At 41.2% G+C, this 18,594-nt stretch overlaps 2 protein-coding genes across 2 annotated transcripts in view; one reads left to right on the plus strand and one right to left on the minus strand.

Moving 5' to 3' along the window:
* Window positions 1–12,877, minus strand: part of LOC127567495 (basal body-orientation factor 1-like) — a 110,942-nt gene extending 98,065 nt beyond the window's left edge. Inside the window, exons 1-3 of the mRNA XM_052010461.1 lie at window positions 12,800–12,877; window positions 11,715–11,967; window positions 7,182–7,247 (exon numbers count right to left, since the gene is read on the minus strand). Of these exons, the coding sequence (XP_051866421.1) occupies window positions 7,182–7,247; window positions 11,715–11,967; window positions 12,800–12,819 (339 nt within the window). The 5' untranslated portion in view covers window positions 12,820–12,877. The remainder of the gene's footprint in view (window positions 1–7,181; window positions 7,248–11,714; window positions 11,968–12,799) is intronic.
* The window catches only part of entpd5a (ectonucleoside triphosphate diphosphohydrolase 5a), a 112,837-nt gene that overhangs the window by 62,053 nt on the left and 32,190 nt on the right, over window positions 1–18,594 (plus strand).

The following is an 18,594-nucleotide window of genomic DNA, read 5'->3' on the forward strand; positions in this document are numbered from 1 at the left end:
CAAAATTTTCGATAATATCCAACTATTCCCAAAAATCTCCTAACAGTCCTCGTACCCGTGGGAACAGGGAACTCAAATATTGCTTGAACTTTTGCCTGAACAGGAGCTAACTCGCCTTGACCTACAACATAACCAAGATACGTCACAGTGGCACGGCCAAATTCACTTTTAGCCAAGTTAACTGTAAGGTTAGCTTCGGAAAATCTTTCAAACAACCTTTCTAACGCAGAGATGTGATCCTCCCATGTATCATTCCCAGTCACTAAGTCGTCAATATAGGCATCTGTATGTTTTAACCCATGAATCACCGAATTAATCATTCGTTGAAATGTTGCCGGAGCATTTTTCATTCCAAATGGCAAAACATTATATTCATACAATCCAGAAGGGGTTACAAAGGCAGAAATTTCCCTTCCTTTATCTGTTAATGGAACACACCAGTACCCTCTTAGTAGGTCAACCTTTGTAAGAAATTTAGCCTTTCCCACTCCGTCTATGCAATCATCCACCCTAGGAATAGGGTAAGCATCTGACTTCATTACAGCATTCACTTTCCTGTAATCTGTGCAAAATCTAACAGTTCCATCAGGTTTAGGCACAATAACACAGGGCGAACTCCAGTTTGAAGTGGAACGTCTAATAATATCATTTTCTAACATGTATTTTATCTCCTGGTCAACAGGTTTACTTTTTTTCACATTCATTCGATATGGGTGTTGTTTGATTGGTTTTGCATCCCCAACATCAACATCATGGGTAATTATCAACGTTCTGTTTGGAACATCTGGGGACAGATTTTTAAATTTTAAAATTAATTCTCTCATCTGTTGTTTTTGCGAAACTTGTAAATGGTCCAACTTTGTTTCAAGGTTCTCCAGGATATTCTGGTTTTTTAGTTTCGATGGAACAATATTTGGTCTAAATTGGCCTTCCTCAATATCAACATCATATCTTAGGAGCAACATTCACATCACATGGTATTGCCTCTGGAAATCCAGAAGTTGCACACATGATGGTTAACAAATACTGATTTCCAGCCTAAGATTTTGACAATGGGCCAACACAGTCCACCATCACCTTTGAAAAGGGTTCACCAAAAGCAGGAATAGGTTTCAACAGAGCCAGAGGGGGTTTTTGATTTGGTTTACCTACCATCTGACATGTGTGACAGGTTCGACAAAACATCACCACATCCTTTCTCAAACCAGGCCAATAGAATTGTTTCAAGATCTTCCTTACAGTTTTATTCACACCAAAATGACCATCCAAAGGCATACTATGGGCCAGATTTAAAATCTCATTCCTATAAACTTTTGGAACCACAACCTGATATGTAACTTCCCATTCCTCATTAACAGGAACATGAGGAGGTCTCCATTTCCTCATTAACACTCCATTTTTGACATAATATCCAATTGACACTTTTTCAATCTCCTCCCATGACAGTGCTTTTTCTTTCAATTCTGTAAGCTCAGGGTCCTTCGTCTGTTCCACCACAAATTCTTTCCTCGACAAAGACAAATCTTTAAATTCAGGCTCACTACAAGGATGTTGATCCTCCAGTGAAGACAGAAAAGTCTCAGACGAGTCATCTAATTTTCTTCCTGTTTAGGACTGTCACAGGGAACAACATCAGGCTGTACAGGACTGTCGGCCTTGGCTAATTCTTTGGCTCTAGCTCGAGTCACCACACATGATGGGTAAACATCTGCGTCATTCCCAGACTCATCAACCCCTGGTTTGGTCGTTAACCGTACCACAGGGACAAATTCTCCATCCGCAAGGTCATTCCCCAATAACAAAGAAACTCCTTCCACTGGTAAACTAGGTCGTATCCCTATCTCGACGGGTCCTTCTACGAACTTTGACTTTAAAATCACCTTGTGCAAAGGGACAGACATGGTGTCACCTGTAACGCCTCGCACTAGATTTACCTCACCAGTGTCAGTTTCTTCACCAAAATTTAAAACACTGTCCAGCAAGAGAGATTGGCAAGCCCCAGATTTTCACTGGCACCTGGGGTGACCCATCATTCAGTGAAACAAACCCCTCTGATACATAAGAACAGAATTCCTTTCTCACTTCCTCCAACTTTTCAGCTTTCACCTTTGGCAAGGACTGATCTTTAACAACATCTCCTAAACCTTTTTGATTTTTAATTACCTGAAAGCAAGCATTGGGCATGGCTTCCTTCCTTTTCTTCAAAAGGGCACAATTAGCTATTACATGGCCAGGTTTCTTACAGTAATAACAAGTACGCTCAACAGGTTTCTCCAGCACTGGCTTCTTTTCATCCTTCCCTTTTTGATTACCTCCCAATTTAATCTCTGTTTTCCCCGGATTGTCCTTATAACTCTTTTGAAAGGTTTTAGGTGGTCCCCATTTGGATTTATGGGTTAAAGCATAAACGTCTGCCAACCTAGCAGTTTCTTATAATGTTTCCACCTCCTGTTCATTTAATTATGTTGTTATCTCAGCTGGAACACACCTTTTAGAGTCTTCCACTAACATCAATTCTGCCAATTTATCATAATCCCCAACTATATTTTTAGCCATGCACCATCGTTCAAAACATATTCTCTTTCCATTGGCAAATTCCATGTACGTCTGAGCTGCAGATTTCTTCAAGTCTCTAAATTTTTGTCTATAAGCTTCAGGTACCAATTCATAGGCCTTTAACTCAGTTTGCTTTACCTTTGTATAATCAGCTGCATCCTCAACAGACAAAGCAGAATAAGCTTTTTGAGCTTTACCTTTAATTACACTCTGTAACATAAGAGCCCATCTTTCCTTTGGCCAGTTTGAACTCACAGCAACCTTTTCAAAATGTTGGAAATACTGATCAACCTGATCTTCCTCAAAAGGAGGAACTAATCGAACCTCCCTGCTGGCTAAAAACCCATCATCAGAATCAGATTCCAAACTCTTTCGCTTCATTTCTAACTCCATCTTTTTTTGTTCCAACTTAATCTTCTTCAATTCTATCTGGGCCTTCCTTTCCTCAGCCTCAGCCTCAAACTTCAACCGAATTAGTTCCCATTCCCGTTCAGCCTCAAACTTTAACCGAGTTTGCTGTCGTTTCTAGTTTCTAGTTTCCTTCGCTCGGCCTCTATCTTTGCCAGCTGCACCTGTGCCTCAGAAATCGCTGGTTCACTGCCAGGAAACTGTTTTAACACCTCCTCCTCAAACACCTTCTTTCTCACATAATGGCCAGCTATCAGTCTCTGAATATCTGCCTTTCTCATAAATCGCGTTACTGCCTCAAGATGTAGCTCTGCAGCAATTTTCACCAAATCAGGCTTCCTCATCCCCTGCAATCCTCCAGGGGTGGGTTTTTTCAAAAATGTATCCACTGTTGCTGGTTTCCACACACACAAGCCAATTAAAAAGAACTTATCAGACCGACCACAATCAGTCGTCCACTAAGACCCCAATTTGTTCAAACTCAGACCTCCCTCGTCAATCTTTGGATTGAATCCCAAATGAATCTCGTCAATCTGGGGAACGATCCCAGACGACACTCGTTAATCTTTGGGTTGGATCCCGAAGGAGCCCCCAATTTTGTTACGAACCAGCAACAAAAGAAACACACTGAGTCATGATTCAGTGTTAAAAACTATTTTACTAATTACTACTTATGATAATACAAAAAATAAAAGTAAAAATGTTAGTATGTTAGAAGTAAAAATGTTAAACCTTGAACATTAACCCCAAAAACTAAGCTCTTCGTATGTGTGTGGCAAAGTCCCAAACTCCGTCCAGGAATGGTTCTTAAAGTTCAGTTCAGCAAGCCATAAGGTGAAACATGAGCAAAGGCTTCTTCAACAACCACCGTTGTCTGAAGATAAGACATAGATGTAGAGAACATAGAGAGAGTAATTACGAAATCCAAATGTTCCATGATGGAACCCAAACGGCACTTCAGTGTTTACTCGGTAGTGACTTCCTCACCCCGAAAAGCATCCAAATCGTGGTCGTCCACACAAACACCTGTTTCCTTCTACAGGTCAGCAACAAAGTGAACTCCACCGGATTACGTCCAATTTCCATACGTGGATTGCAGTGACAGACACAGTTATTGTTTCTCATCCATCGATAGAGAAACTAGCAGGCTGGTGTCTCTCTCCCTTTTCTCTCTCTCTCTCCCTCTTCGACTTTGACTGACCTCTCCAACAACGTCATTACGTCCTTTATCTTCTGTTGACGTAAGCACGCCACACACACACACACACACACACACACACACACACACACACACACACTCTATCTTAAAGGGACTTTCACCGAGTCCGTAACACTGTTTAAACAATTGGTATAAAATGATATGGAGCCATGGCAGGTGAATAGAGTTGAGATATTGATTAATTGTGAGCTCCTCATGTGGTAGAACAGGCTTAAAAGGCAGGCTGGACACTTTTGTCCCTGTGCTTTTGCTTCTAATAAAACTATTAAACAACAGATAATTACAGGGCAAAAAGGGCATTCCAAAAACTGATCTCACTGTCTTGCACTCCTATGGCTCAGTATTTACCTAATCATCTCTTGGAAGGTCATTCCTTGTGTCAAAACATTCCATGTACAAACAACCATTTGAGCAAAGAACTTCCTTCAAACATACTGTAATTTTTGCTGCTACATAGCACAATCTTTTGTTACCACCACCACCACACACTGTCCTGCTAGTTTCAGTGAGTGTTTTACCAATACCACCTCACCCCTCTCCCACCCATCTAGAATAAATGACATAAAATACTAAGACATTACAAGACAGAATGAAACCAAATACCCCCTCAGGGGTGCACTGCCTTACTAAAGTAATCCATTCCAATGACCTTTATCATCCAGAGGTAAATATTTTTCTGCTCTTCCCTTAAAAGAAACAATTATCTCTGTCTCAAAGGGAAAAGGTGCACCTTGCTATAATATCTCAAGTAGATGTCTCAGTAGAAGTGACTATTATAAACAGATAATCTTTTGTCCTTATTTTCCACAAAAAGAAAGTTGTCCTTTCTATTAAACCAAAGATCTTATCTCCCAAATCCTTTTCTCCATATTGCTAGATCAATTCCTGCCTTACCCAAAAGAAGTAACTTCTGGATTCCATGGTGTCTGTTCCATGGGAATAACTATATAACATTAGACCATTAAAATTTGCTGTTAATAGAATAATGATAAAGCATGTAGTATTCTTTTCAAAACTGAGTCCCACTTGCTGCTTTGTTTTGCTACTGCTATATATCAAAATGATAGAAAAAGGAAATTTCCACACAGACTCATTATTTTGTTGGATCTTCTGACTGATTTTGAACATTATTTTGCTCAAGCATGCAAACTTACTTGGGAGCTTGGGGGTAGGGTTTTGATCAGAACTACTCCTCCTGTTTTCAGCCTATAGCAGATATTTTTAGGGAGTTGTTGTCACAGCTTCCTAGATTTCTTGTTACCCTTTCACTTGGTGTCGTCCTGTTTCAAGGACAATTCCATAATTTCCTGTCATGCTATCTGAAGCCGAGTGCCTCATGTTTTTGAAAGTTTTGTTAGCCTTCTATGCCACCAAGCCTATTTATATCTCAAATGTTGCAGTCTTCAATTTGTTTCTGTTACTCTTAAAGGCTGGTTACATAGCATCACAAAATGATACAGCACGGAAGACAGTCATTTTGCCCACTCTGTCAGAGCCAAATCTTTGGGGAACTATACAATTACTCCCCCAGCCTTACTCCATAACCCCTGTAAATCGCAAGATATATTTATTGACTTATCTTGTAAGTGCAGGATATAGATCAGATGCAGTTATGGATGGAGAAATGGCAGATGGAATTTAATCCAGGCAAGTGTGAGGTGTTGCACTTTGGGAGGTCAAATGTAAGGAGAAATCAGCACTGATGTACCAAGGGATCTTGGGATCTAAGTCCATAGCTTCCTGAAGGTGGCAACACAAATAGATAGGGTGGTAAAGAAGGCATATGGCATGCTTGCCTTCATCAGTTGGGGCCTTGAGTTTTAGAGTCAGGAAGTCATGTCATATAAAACTTTGGTTAGGCCGCATTTGGAATGTTGTGTGCAGTTCTGTTCACCCCATTACAGAAAGGATGTGGAGGCTTTGGAGAGGGTGCACAAGAGATTCACTGGTATGCTGCATGGATTAGAGAGTATCAGCCGTAAGGAGAGGTTGGACAAACTTGAACTGTTTTCTCTGGAGCTTTGCAGGCTGAGGGGAGATCTGAAGTAGGTTTATAATAGGCACAGATAGGGTAGAGATTCAGTCTTTTTTCCCAGGGTAGAAATGAAGGACATAGCTTTAAGGTGAGAGGGGGAAAGTTTAAAGGAGATGTGCGGGGTAAGTTTTTTTTTTACACAGAGAGCGGTAGGTGCATGGGACGCGCTGCAAGGGGTAGCGGTGGAAGCAGACGCTACAGTGGCATTTAAGAGGCATTTAGAAAGGCACACGAACATGCAGAGAATGGAGGGATATGTGCAGGTAGATAGGTTTAGTTCAATTTGGCACAGACATCGTGGGCCGAAGGGCCTGTTTCTATGTTATCCAGTTTTATGTTCTATATTCTATGATACTATTAAGACTGCTTCCACCACCATTATGGCAACATATTCTAAAACATAAAAACTCAGTGTGTTAGAAGTTATTTTCCAGCATTGTCCCTTGTTCTTTTACCAGTCACTTGGTACCTATCAGTGAAACTTTTTACTCCTTTTTACTCTATTAGAACTACTCATGACCTTGAACACAATTAAATCTCCTCTAAACTTTCTCTGCGCTACGAAGAATGAACAAAGTTCCTCCAGTCTTTTCATATAACTGAAATCATCCAGTTTTCCAATCTATTCATATAACTAAAGTCTTCCATCTGTGGTAACAGTCATATTAAAAAAGATATACTGTGAATGCCAGAAATCTGAAATAAAAACAAAAATTTCTGGAAATGCTCAGAGCCTTTGGAAAGAGTAATAGATTTAAGGTGTTCGGGAAATTAAATGAAATCTTTATCAAATGAATTAAAAAACAAACTGCTGGAGGAGCTCAGCAGGTCGAACAGCATCTATGGAGGCAAAGGGATTGTTGATGTTTTGGGCCGAGACCCTGCATCAGGGTCAGTGTTTATTCTGAAGTTATGCTCTTTACAAATCCCATAAATGCAACAGGAGAAACTGCAGGCACTTACCAGTTTCTTATTCTCATCAACTGCTTGTTGCTTTTGGTCTATTATCTGCTGTTGAAGTTGGCTGATCTGTAAAACACAAACTCCTTTGATTACATTGACAAAAACCAGCTTTTTTTTAAGATCAATGCCAAGTTACAGTCACCTTTCAATTTTTTTCCCATCCTGACACAAGCCCTGCATAGCATGACACAGAAGACTCTATGTTAATTCTCCAGCATACAGTATTTCACTATTTACCATCATGATGACAAATTAATTAAAATAAAAAGGACTATCTGCAAACACTGGAAAAGGAGCAGGCCACTCAGCCCATCAATCCTGATCTGTCATTCCATCACATCAAAGCTGAACCACATGTCAAATTCATTTACCCATCTTTGGCCCATATCCTTTGAAGTACTCACTGACAAAAATCTTCCAGTCCTGAAAGATTTAATTAGAACATGAGAAATAGGAGGAGGAGTAAGTCATCTGGCCCGTTGAGCCTGCTCTGCCATTCAATAAGATCATGGCTGATCTGGCCGTGGACTCAGATCCACCTACCTGCCTTTTCCCCATAACCCTTAATTCCCCGACTATGCAAAAATCTACCTAACTGTGTCTTAAATATATTTAACAAGGTAGCCTCTACTGCTTCCCTGGGCAGAGAATTCCATAGATTCACTACTCTCTGGGAAAATTAGTTCCTCCTCATCTCCATCCTAAATCTACTCCCCTAAATATTGAGTCTATGTCCCCTAGTTCTAGTCTCACCTACCAGTGGAAACAACTTTCCTGCATCCATCTTATCTATCCCTTTCATAATTTTACATTTCTATAAGATCCCCTCTCATTCTTCTGAATTCCAGTGAGTATAGTCCCAGGTGACTCAATCTCTCCTCATAGGCTAACCCCCTCATCTCCGGAATCAACCTGGTGAACCTCCTCTGCACCGCTTCCAAAGCCAGTGTATCCTTCCTCAAGTAAGGAGACCAGAACTGCACACAGTACTCCAGATGCGGCCTCACCACTACCCTGTACAGTTGCAGCATAGCCTCCCTGCTCTTAAATTCAACCCCTCCAGCAACGAAGGCCAACATTCTATTTGCCTTCTTGATAACTTGTTGCACCTGCAAACCAACCTTTTACGATTCATGCACAAGCACTCCCTAGTCCCTCTGCACAACAGCATACTGCAATCTTTCACCATTTAAATGATAATCTGATCTATTTTTCCTTCCAAAGTGGATGACCTCACATTTACCAACATTGTACTCCATCTACCAGACCCTTGCCTATCTATATCTCTCTGCAGACTCTCCACATCCTCTGCACAATTTACTTTTCCACTCAATTTAGTATCATTAACAAACTTAGATACGCTACACTCTGTCCCCTTTTCCAAATCTTATACATTAAAAGGCAGGTAGGTGGATCTGAGTCCATGGCCAGATCAGCCAACCAGAGAAACACCCACTTATCCCAACTCTCTGCCTTCCATTGGTTAACCAATACTCTATCCATGCTAATACATTACCCTCAGCTCCATGCATCCTTATCTCATAGATGTCTTTTATGCAGCACCTTATCGAACGGCTTCTGGAAATCCAAGTATACAACATCCACCTGTTCCCTTCTATCCACTGCGCTCATTATATCCTCAAAGAACTCCAGTAAGTTTGTCAAACAGGACCTGCCCTTCCTGAATTCATGCTGTGTCTGCCTGATGGAACCACTTCTATCCAGATGTCTCGCTATTTCTTCCTTAATGACAGCTTCAAGCATTTTCCTGACTACAGATGTTAAGCTAACTGGCCTATAGTTACCTGCCTTTTGCCTATGTCCTTTTTTAAACAGTGGCGTGACATTCACTGTCTTCCAATCTGCTGTGACCTGCCCAGAGTCCAGAGAATTTTGGTAAATTATCACAAACGCCTCTTCTGTAACTTCCACCATTTCTTTCAGTACCCTGGGATGCATCCCATCAGGACCAGGGGACTTGTCTATCTTTAGGCCCACCAGTTTGCTCATTACTATCTCTTTAGTGACAGCAATTGTATCCAGGTCCTCACCTCCCATCGCATACAAAACATCTTTCTGAAGACCAACGTGAAGACCAACACAAAATAGACATTCAAGGCCTCAGCCATTTCCACATTACCCAATATCAATTCCCCCTTCTCATCTTCCAAGGGACCTATGTTCACTTTAGACATCCTTTTCTGCTCTATATAATTATAAAGTCTTTCACTATCTGTTTTTATATTTTGTGCTAGTTTACTTTCATAATCTATCTTCCCTTTCGTTATTGCATGCTTAGTGGTTCTTTGTTGCTTTTTAGTTTTCCCAATCTTCCACTGCTCTCGGCGACTTTGTATGCATGAGCTTTCAGCTTGATGCCTTCTTTTATTTCCTTAGTTATCCAAGGCTGGCTCTCCCCACCCTTAATGTCCTTGCTTTCAACTGGAATATACTTTTGTTGAGCAACATGAAAAATCCCCTTGAAAGTCTTTCACTGTTCCTCAACTGTCCCACCATATAGCCTGAGTTTCCAGTCTACGCTAGCCAACTCCTCCCTCATCCTGTTGTAGTCTCCCTTGTTTAACCTTGTTTAAACCCTTGTTTAGGCATAATGCACTGGTTTTAGATTGAACTTACATGCATCAAATATTTCTTAGTTTATTGCCTGTGCCACTGTAATGTTATTATTCAGTGGCCCATAGACAACTCCCACCAGTGATTTTTTTCCCTTTAGTGTTCCAAATCTCTACCCAGATGAACTCAACATTCTGCTCCTTGGATCTTATATCATCTCTCACTATCTCTGATTTCATCCTTAATTAAGAGCACTCCCCCACCTCCCTTACCTTCCTGCCTATCCTTCCGTATTACCTGATACCCTTGGATAGTTAATTCTCATCTTCACCCTGCAACCACATTTCTGTAATGGCCACTAAATCATACCCCTTTGTATTGATCCATGCCACAAGTTCACTGACCTTGTTTCGAATACTATGGGCATTCAGATAAAGTGCCCTTACGCTCATTGAACCTTTAGAATCTAGCAACCTTTGTGTCCTTTGCGTTTGACTTTTCTGTACTGCACTATTTTCTCTTTTCTGACTTTTGCTCTGGTCTCTGCTTTGCTTAGAGGGTCCTTCTGCATGGATTCCCATCCCCCTGCCATATTCACAGGATCCCCCAGGATCCAAAACTATTTGACAAGAAAGTTCTGAATTTCTATTTCTGTGCAAGAAAGTAAATCCTGACTTTGCTTTTGAATAGTCTAGACCTGATTTTAAGATTACAGCCCCACCATAGAGAAAAATAGTTTCTCCACTTCTATCCTGTCATATCCTATAATATTATGAACATCTGAATAATTTCTCATCCTTCTGCAGTCTAGGGAACACAAGCTGGGTTTATGCAGCCAGAACTCACAACTTAACCCTATAAGTCCCAGAACTATTCTACTAAAGCTCCACTGTGCTCTTTCAAAGCCAATATCCTTCCTTTCTTGCCAAGAAATGAACAAAGTACTCAAAATGGGGTCTGACCAAGGTTCTATCCTACTTTCGCAGAGCATACTTTCTTTTGTACTCCACCATGTGTAAACACCAATGGTTTTAGCCCTAACATTTGTCTTTAATTATACAGATTTACTACTGAGTAAGATGGAAAATGACTGTTTTCTTTATTGTCAATTGTCAGATACAAGATACCAGACATACTCAGAACTCTACTCAGTGTCCTAAAAAAGTATCCATGAAAGGGAAATGCTAACGTAGCAACACTATATCCATCCCCATGTTAGCCCCTCATGAGATAAAGCCCAACAGGTCATTAGCTTTCACAATTCTTTTATACTGACTGATCTACCAGATTTTAATGAATTTTGTACTGACTCCAATTTCTCTTTAACTCCAGTTCATCTCATCCAAAATTAATAATCTCACACTGGCCATAACTGAACTCCACTAAATATGCTTTCAAATGCATTTGCTTCACAACATAGTACTGAGTTCTCTTTAGCTATTCCCGTGTGAATTTTCCACTGGAAATTCTGTTCTGGTAATTCGATAAACATAAGCTTTCTGATTACTGCCAACATTATACACACCATTTTGTCATGCAAGTTTGTCATATTAAGAGTGCTTTTGATTTTTAATATAGAACCATGGCACTAGGTTGAGGAAACAACTTTAAGGAAAACGGGATTTCACTGAAAACATTAAAACAGTTGCTGGTGAAGCATCTGATGCTCCAGTAAGTTGGTCATAGAATATTGATATTCAAGTCTCCACGTTCAGTTCCCCATGCAACAGACCCCTGATCTGGCTAAAACCATCAGTGATAAGCACCAAGCAAAGGCTTGGCACATTCCCAGAGGAAGAATGTTGATCATTCTACATGCTCTCTCCGTGTCGAATCAAAAAGTAGCCAAAGTAGACCCTTACAGCTGGAAAATGGTTGTGTCAAGGACCTTGTTGATGGAGAGATTTATATATCAAATACATTTTAAATTCTCAGGAAAACATTTAAGATTCTTTTTACCTTTGTCTCTTTCTCCAAGTCCTGTTTCTTTAAATATGAGATCACTTCCACAGCATCCCTCTCTACCTGAAACCGATCGTTTACTAAAGTTTCATTGGCTCTTGCAAGCATTCGTGCTGTGTTCCGATACTCCACTCGTGATCTCTCAGTAACATTCAGTCTGGATTCCCACAAAGCGGCATTTGCCATTGCCTTTTCCGCATCCGATTCCGTGGAAACTTTCGGCTCAGACTTTTCACCTTTTTTCCCTTTTCTAAACAGATAAACAGATATTTCTGAGAAAAAAAAACTTCTTTTAAAAAGCTAATTATTTGTTGAGTAATTCCCTATGTCCAAAAACCCTAGATTCTTTCTGCATCGGACTGAAAGAAAATCACTCACCACATCAATTAAAGCTTCACAATTCCCAGCAAATAGGGAGCGCACAATGCATCCAAGTTCAAGTGGCAAGACTGGAGCACTGCGCCATAAATAAAGACACGAGGGCTCTTACTTGCCAGTTTCCTCCCTTCAGGCTGTCTTTGGCTGACAACTACGATGTTTAGGTGCAGGGTCGGGTGCTGGTAGGCGATTTCAATCTTCTCCAACTTTTCCTTTTTGCTTCTTGACTAAATTTGGAGAATGCACTTGGGTTCTAACACAACCTCCTCTGTGTGCTCACAGGTAACTTAAAGTGTGGGCATTCTTCCAAAGAACCCGATCTTCCTTTTATTCTATGTTGCTTGCCATGTTTCCATACAGATTTAGTAATAATTGCAAATGCACCTATAATAGTCTTTCCTCTGTATAAAGATTACAGTATAACTTTTATTGCCAGAATTACTCTGACAAGGAGCCATATCCCAAATATCTACCACCTCTTTCCAGATGCTGAACAGCATGCCACTCATACCCAGCACTTTGTTTCGGTATTTGATAGCCGTTCTATTCACTTACACCTCGTTTCTGCCTCTACTGTCCTGCAAAACCCTCCCTGACAACGGCTTTGCTTCATTTTGACTGCAGGTTAAAATAAAAGCAGGACAGGAGCGGCTAGACTCAACACTGCAAACACAAATTAGTAAAATAAACAAAAGCAGAGTTACCCTTTTGCTTTCTTCGGCATGGCGAAGTGCAAGTTAAATTCAGAGTTGTTTTGCTGGGAGTTAATTCTGCCTCCAGTCCCTTACACCGGGGCCGGCAGCGGTTACCCAGGAAACGGGCTACACAATGTTTGGGTGATGTAGAATGCCCACATCTGTGACGTAATACGCAGAACTTCTCAAGTACAACTTAGAAGTTCTGCGTATTGCATTTATAATAAATATTTAATCTGCTTGCTGACTTACGCTGCAATTGTAATTTTTTATGCTGAATTTTCCAAATATGATCTTTTTTTTGCTGACGGAAATAGTGGAAGGAAGAACAAATTGCTGTTTAAATGTGGTCTAAATTAGTTTATTATTGTCACATGTACCAAGGTACAGTGAAAAACTTTGTCATCCATACAGATCATTTCATTACAACAGTGCATTGAGGTAGTACAAGGGAAAACAATATCAGAATGCGGAATAAAGTTTTACAGTTACAGAGAAAGTGCAGTTTCTTAATAACATATTGCTTTATAACGATTGTTTTTTTTTCTGTTCCTGGGTGTTCATTTTATGCAATTATTCATTGAGGATTAAATAAATGTGTAACTTAAGTGGAAAAAAAAGTTCATTCACTGGCAGCAGTCGGGACCGTTGCTATAGAAACGTGGCTCGCTCTCTCTCTCTCTCTCTCCCCCCCCAACGACGGCCGATGGGCGGGTCAAGTGGAGTGACGTCAACGCGATTCGGGCGTGGTTACGCAAGCCGGGCGCACCGCGTACGCTGAGCACGCACGGCACGGCACGGCGGAGCCGGCATCGGCATCGGAGCGGCGGTTCGGCGGGAGGTGAGTGGCCGTCGCTGCCGTCGGCTTGTCCCCGGCGCGGGTTTGTGCCGTCCTCCGGGGTGTTTAGGGTGCTGGTAGGCGACGTTGGTGAGATCTGTTGCTGGAGGTTGGAACCGGCTGAAGTTTCCGCCTGTCTCTCCTCAGAGCCACAAGTGTCAGCCCTCGCCAGTCTGCCCCAGAGGCAGTGCTCAACTTTTGCAATGGGATCTGAGCTGACCAGGCTGCCTGTGCCCAGCTGAGGGTTTCACTTTACCTTGTCGCTTTCCCCTTTAATGACATTATTTATTTTAGAAGTTCTGCCTTGCTGTGTTGTGCATCTTCTTTCCTGGTTATATTCCACTGCTGAGATTGCATCTCCCCTCGCCCTTCTCCTGACAGCCCTTATTGATTATTTTATTGATAGAGGCGGTAAGCATTATCGACACTCACGAAGAGGTGACGTTAACTGTTTCTCTTTCCACAAATGCTGCCTGACCTGTTGGGTTTTTCCAGCGTTTTTTGTTTTTATTTAATGATGACGTTTTAAAATTGTCAACCAAAGGAGGCAAGAAAAGCAAAGTTTTGGAAACTCACTGAAATTAAGTATTTTTTTTTGTTTATCTCACTACAAACTTATAAAAAGGGAATTTATCTGTACGATCGGTATGCAAGACAAGTTTTTCACTGTACCTCCGTACCAGTGACAGTAATGAATTCAATAGTGGGCAGAGAAATTGGATTAAGTGGACAATCAATTGGGGGTGGGGGGAAGGACCTATGAGAAGACATTCATTCAGGTGGGTCGTTTATTGTATGATATGAACAATACTTTGCTTCTTTTTCCCTGCCTGGAGAGACATTGCAGTAGCTTTTAGATAGGTTGTGATCCTCCCACACTTATGTGTACAATTTTTAAACTTGACTATATTGCAGTTTTCTTTAATTATTTGACAGATATCCCTGTTATTCATCTACAAAGAGCGTTGTCAAGTGTTTCACATAATTTAAGGGTGGTGACTTGTACTGGTGGCTCCCTAGTTATTTGCTGGGTAGTCCTCTACAATCAGTTGATCAGTTAGTTGGCTGTCGGAGTACAGCCTGAGCCTGTGCTATTTTGATGTTCTTCATTACTTCAGTTAAGATCAGTTGATAAACAATAGAAGGAATCCTGACTGATCCCACCTCTACTCTCAACAAGTCTGGACTAAATTCAGATAACCCAGTACAAAGCATGAATCAAATCTGGGATCTTTGTGAAATGTGTGGATCAGTATCATATCGCAAAACATTTATGCACTGAGGTATTAGTTAATCTCTGATACATCTCTGTGCTTATATTACTCATTCATAACAATATTTATTTTCTTTTAAGCTTGTGGAATGAGAAGTAAAGCTCTTCCTTTCCCCCCCCCTCCATTGCCTGTGAGAGTGACCAACATATGGCTTTCACTCATCTAACGGTATCAAAAAATAGGAAAGTATGCATCTTATTCTGTAGCCATGTTCCATTATCATAGAGTTGTACAACATGGAAACAGGCCAATTGGCCCAACTCATCCATGCTGACCAAGGTGTCTACCTGAGCTAGTCGCATTTGCCTGCACTTGGCCCATATCCTTCTAAATCTTTCCTATGCTTGTATCTGTCTAAATGTCTTTTAAACATTTAATTGTATCCACTTCTACAGCTTCCTGTGGCAGCTCATTCCATTTGCCCACCAGCTTCTGTGTGGAAGAAGTTGCCCCTCTGGTCCCTTTTAAATTTTCCCAAGGGGGATTAAATGGATTGGAGAGAGGCAATACATGTGACCCTTTCAGAAGAACACAAGAAAATCAAAGTAGGATTAGGCCACCTGACCCCTTTAAGCCTATCCTGTCATTCAATATGTAATGGCTGGTATTTATATGTTTAAGGACCTAGCTGCTGCCTCTCATATTTCTCATATTACCTCATTTAAATTTGCTTTGATAGTAACCTGTGCATCACCTCTTTTTATTTATTTATGAGAGAATTCCTCGTAGAGGCTTATGAAATTATGAGGGCCGTAGATAAAGTGGATGGTCACAGTCTTTTGCCCAGCGTAGGGGTGTCTAAAACTAGAGGGCATAGGTTTAAGGTGAGAGGGGAAAGATTTAAAGGGGACATGAAGGGCAAGATTTTCATACAGAGGTGATGGGCATGCGGAACAAGCTGCCAGGGGAAGTGGTAGAGGTGGGTACAATTACAATGTTTAAAAGACATTTGGATGGGCACATGGATAGGAAAGATTTAGAGGGATATGGGCCAAACTTAGGCAAATGGGACTAACTCAGGTAGGCACCCTGGTCGGCATGGATGAGTTGGGCCGAATGGCCTGTTTTCTGTCCTGTATCATTGTGCAACCAGTGAACATCATACAATGTTCAGCATCATTCACAATTCCTGAGGTAATGAAGCAATCCATGAGCAAATGCAGCAAGACCTGAACAATATTCAGACCTGGGCTTATAGGAGGCAAGTAATGTTGCTTTACAATTAATGAAGTGGTTTTTTAAATGTTGTCACTCTTAGGGAGGGAATCTGGGAGATAATTTGTAGGTACAATGCTCCCAGAAATGGGAATGTGATGATGACCAGTCAGTCATTTGATGGCAATATCAATTTGAGGATTAAAACGTTGGGCAGGACACCAAGGAGAAGTCCTTGCATTTCCAAATAGAACCAAGTGATCTTTACATTAGGCTACAAGCAGATTGGATTCTGACAAAGGATGCCACCTCCAACAGTGCTTCCTTGACACTACACGGATAAGCCACAAAGTTTGCTTTGAGGTTGCTGAATTTCTCTCTAACTGAGGCAAGAATGCTAGTCACTGAACATCTTACCATGCTTACTCAGATTTTTGGGACAAGAAGGAGCCCTGGTTTGGCTTAATCTTTTCATCAATGTAACTGAACTCTGGGCCAAAGAACCCCAGTAGATGTGAATTAAATAATTGTGCGGTTTTTCTAGTCCCCTTCTTTTCGTCTTTGTCTCGTGATCTTGTTGTGGTAATGCTCCTAAAAGCTGGCAGCTCTCTGGTATTTCAATCAAATGTCTGTTCTTTATGTAGCAAGGGATAAGAGAAGGCTCTTTGAGAAAAGCACAACCAATCGCGAATCAATGCTTGCTCAATGCGTACATTCCAGCAGACTCTAGGCTTGTAAATCACAAGTGCTGATCAACTTCTGCTAATAGTAGTTTGTTGCAGTTTCAGTGGGAAATATTTTCTGTGAATTGCAGACCTAAACTGCACTCTTAGGTCCTCAGTTGCATGACATCAGAGGCTCAGGGTCATTCCCATAGACTGACCAGAGGTGCTCCACAAGGCAATCCACAGGAGTGACCCTATTCTTCTGGTTACCTGCCATTTTAATTCACCATCCATCTTCCTCTCTGTCTGTGGTCTCCTGCACCGTCACAACGAGGCCCAACGTAAGCTCGAAGAACAACACCTCGGTTTTCATCTGAGCGCATTACACCCTGCAGGACTCAATATTGAATCCTCCAACTTCACATAACTTGCTCTTGAATCAGAACTGGGTGGTAGTGTAGTGGTTAGCGTAAGACTATTACAGCGCCAGTGACCCAGTTTCAATTCTGGCCACCGTCTGTAAGGAGTTTGTGCGTTCTCCCTGTGTCTGCGTATTGGTAGGTAAGTTATGGGCATGCTATGTTGGTGCCGGAAGCATGGCAACACTTGCGGGCTGCCCCCAGAACACTCTACACAAAAGATGCATTTCGCTGTGTGTTTCGATATACATGTAACTAATAAAGATTTGTGCTTGCCTTTCCTCTCTTTCCTTATCTTTCATTTGCATATTCTAGCTTGTACATCCCAATAGGCCAGAACATACAACATCACCCAGACTTCACAACATTAGCAAAACGTTACACAGACAAAGAGGCTTGACTGTTCTTGTAATGGCTGAGTCATTTTACCCTATTACAGATACTGTCTTTGACCCACCCATTCCCTCCCCACCTCTGCTGTTTAGACGACTTGTTTTCTCTCCTCAGTTCAGATGAAGGACCTTCGACCTAATTCGTGCTTCTCTTTCCACAGAAGCTGCCCAACCTGCTGAGCTTTTCCAGAATTTTCTGTTTTTTAAGTTTTTGAATGTTTCAGAATGTATATGATCACTTTGCACTAAAATGGACTTTTTTTGTTCTAATTGTGTCCTTTCTTTTAAAAATTGTGTTTAATTTATGTTTTTCTTGTGAATGCTGCTGATATGATGCTACGTGCCTCTGATACTGCTGCAAATAAGTTTTTCATTGCACCTGTGCTTACATGTACTTGTGAATATGACAATGAACTTGACTTAGATATTTAAAAATTGTTCAACTTCAGGATGGTTTTGACAGAAGGCAAAGCTCTGCCCCCAGCTTACCTTTGGTCAGGGGTTCTAAGGAGTGTTTGGGGGACTGGATCTCTGCATTACCCTGACCAAGGCCATATTGCCATTCACAGCTTACTCCTTGATTCATGGGTGTGGTGGGCCAGCAAGATCGGTCCTCCCATTTAACCCAGACATGCAGAGAGGGTAGCAATGATCCCGGGCAATGGACTGGTCCAACAAGTCTCATGTCTTCATTGCAATTAACTGATTATTGCCGCTTTGAGTAATAATCTGGATTTATATAGATAAACTCTAGTGCAGTGTGGTGAAATGTGTTTTATAGTTATTTGCAAAGAAAAATAAGTTCTTCCTGTCCTTGAAAACTTCTACAAATTGAAATGTAGAGGAATAAAGTATTCTGATTTAGAAGGGATGAATCTTCAGAACTTTATTTTTGAGGAGGGGAGAACCTAGTGAGTCTCTGTGGGTTGATAAGATTAAAATCTATCTATTGTTGGCACTGGTTACTCAATAACATACTTGTTACAACACAGAAGGAGGCCACTCTCCCCATTGAATCCATGCTAGCTCAGAGGGGAGCAATCCCGACAGTCATGTTGCCT

Source organism: Pristis pectinata, chromosome 1 (genome assembly GCF_009764475.1).
Source record: "Pristis pectinata isolate sPriPec2 chromosome 1, sPriPec2.1.pri, whole genome shotgun sequence".
In the NCBI taxonomy this organism is placed as follows: domain Eukaryota; kingdom Metazoa; phylum Chordata; class Chondrichthyes; order Rhinopristiformes; family Pristidae; genus Pristis; species Pristis pectinata.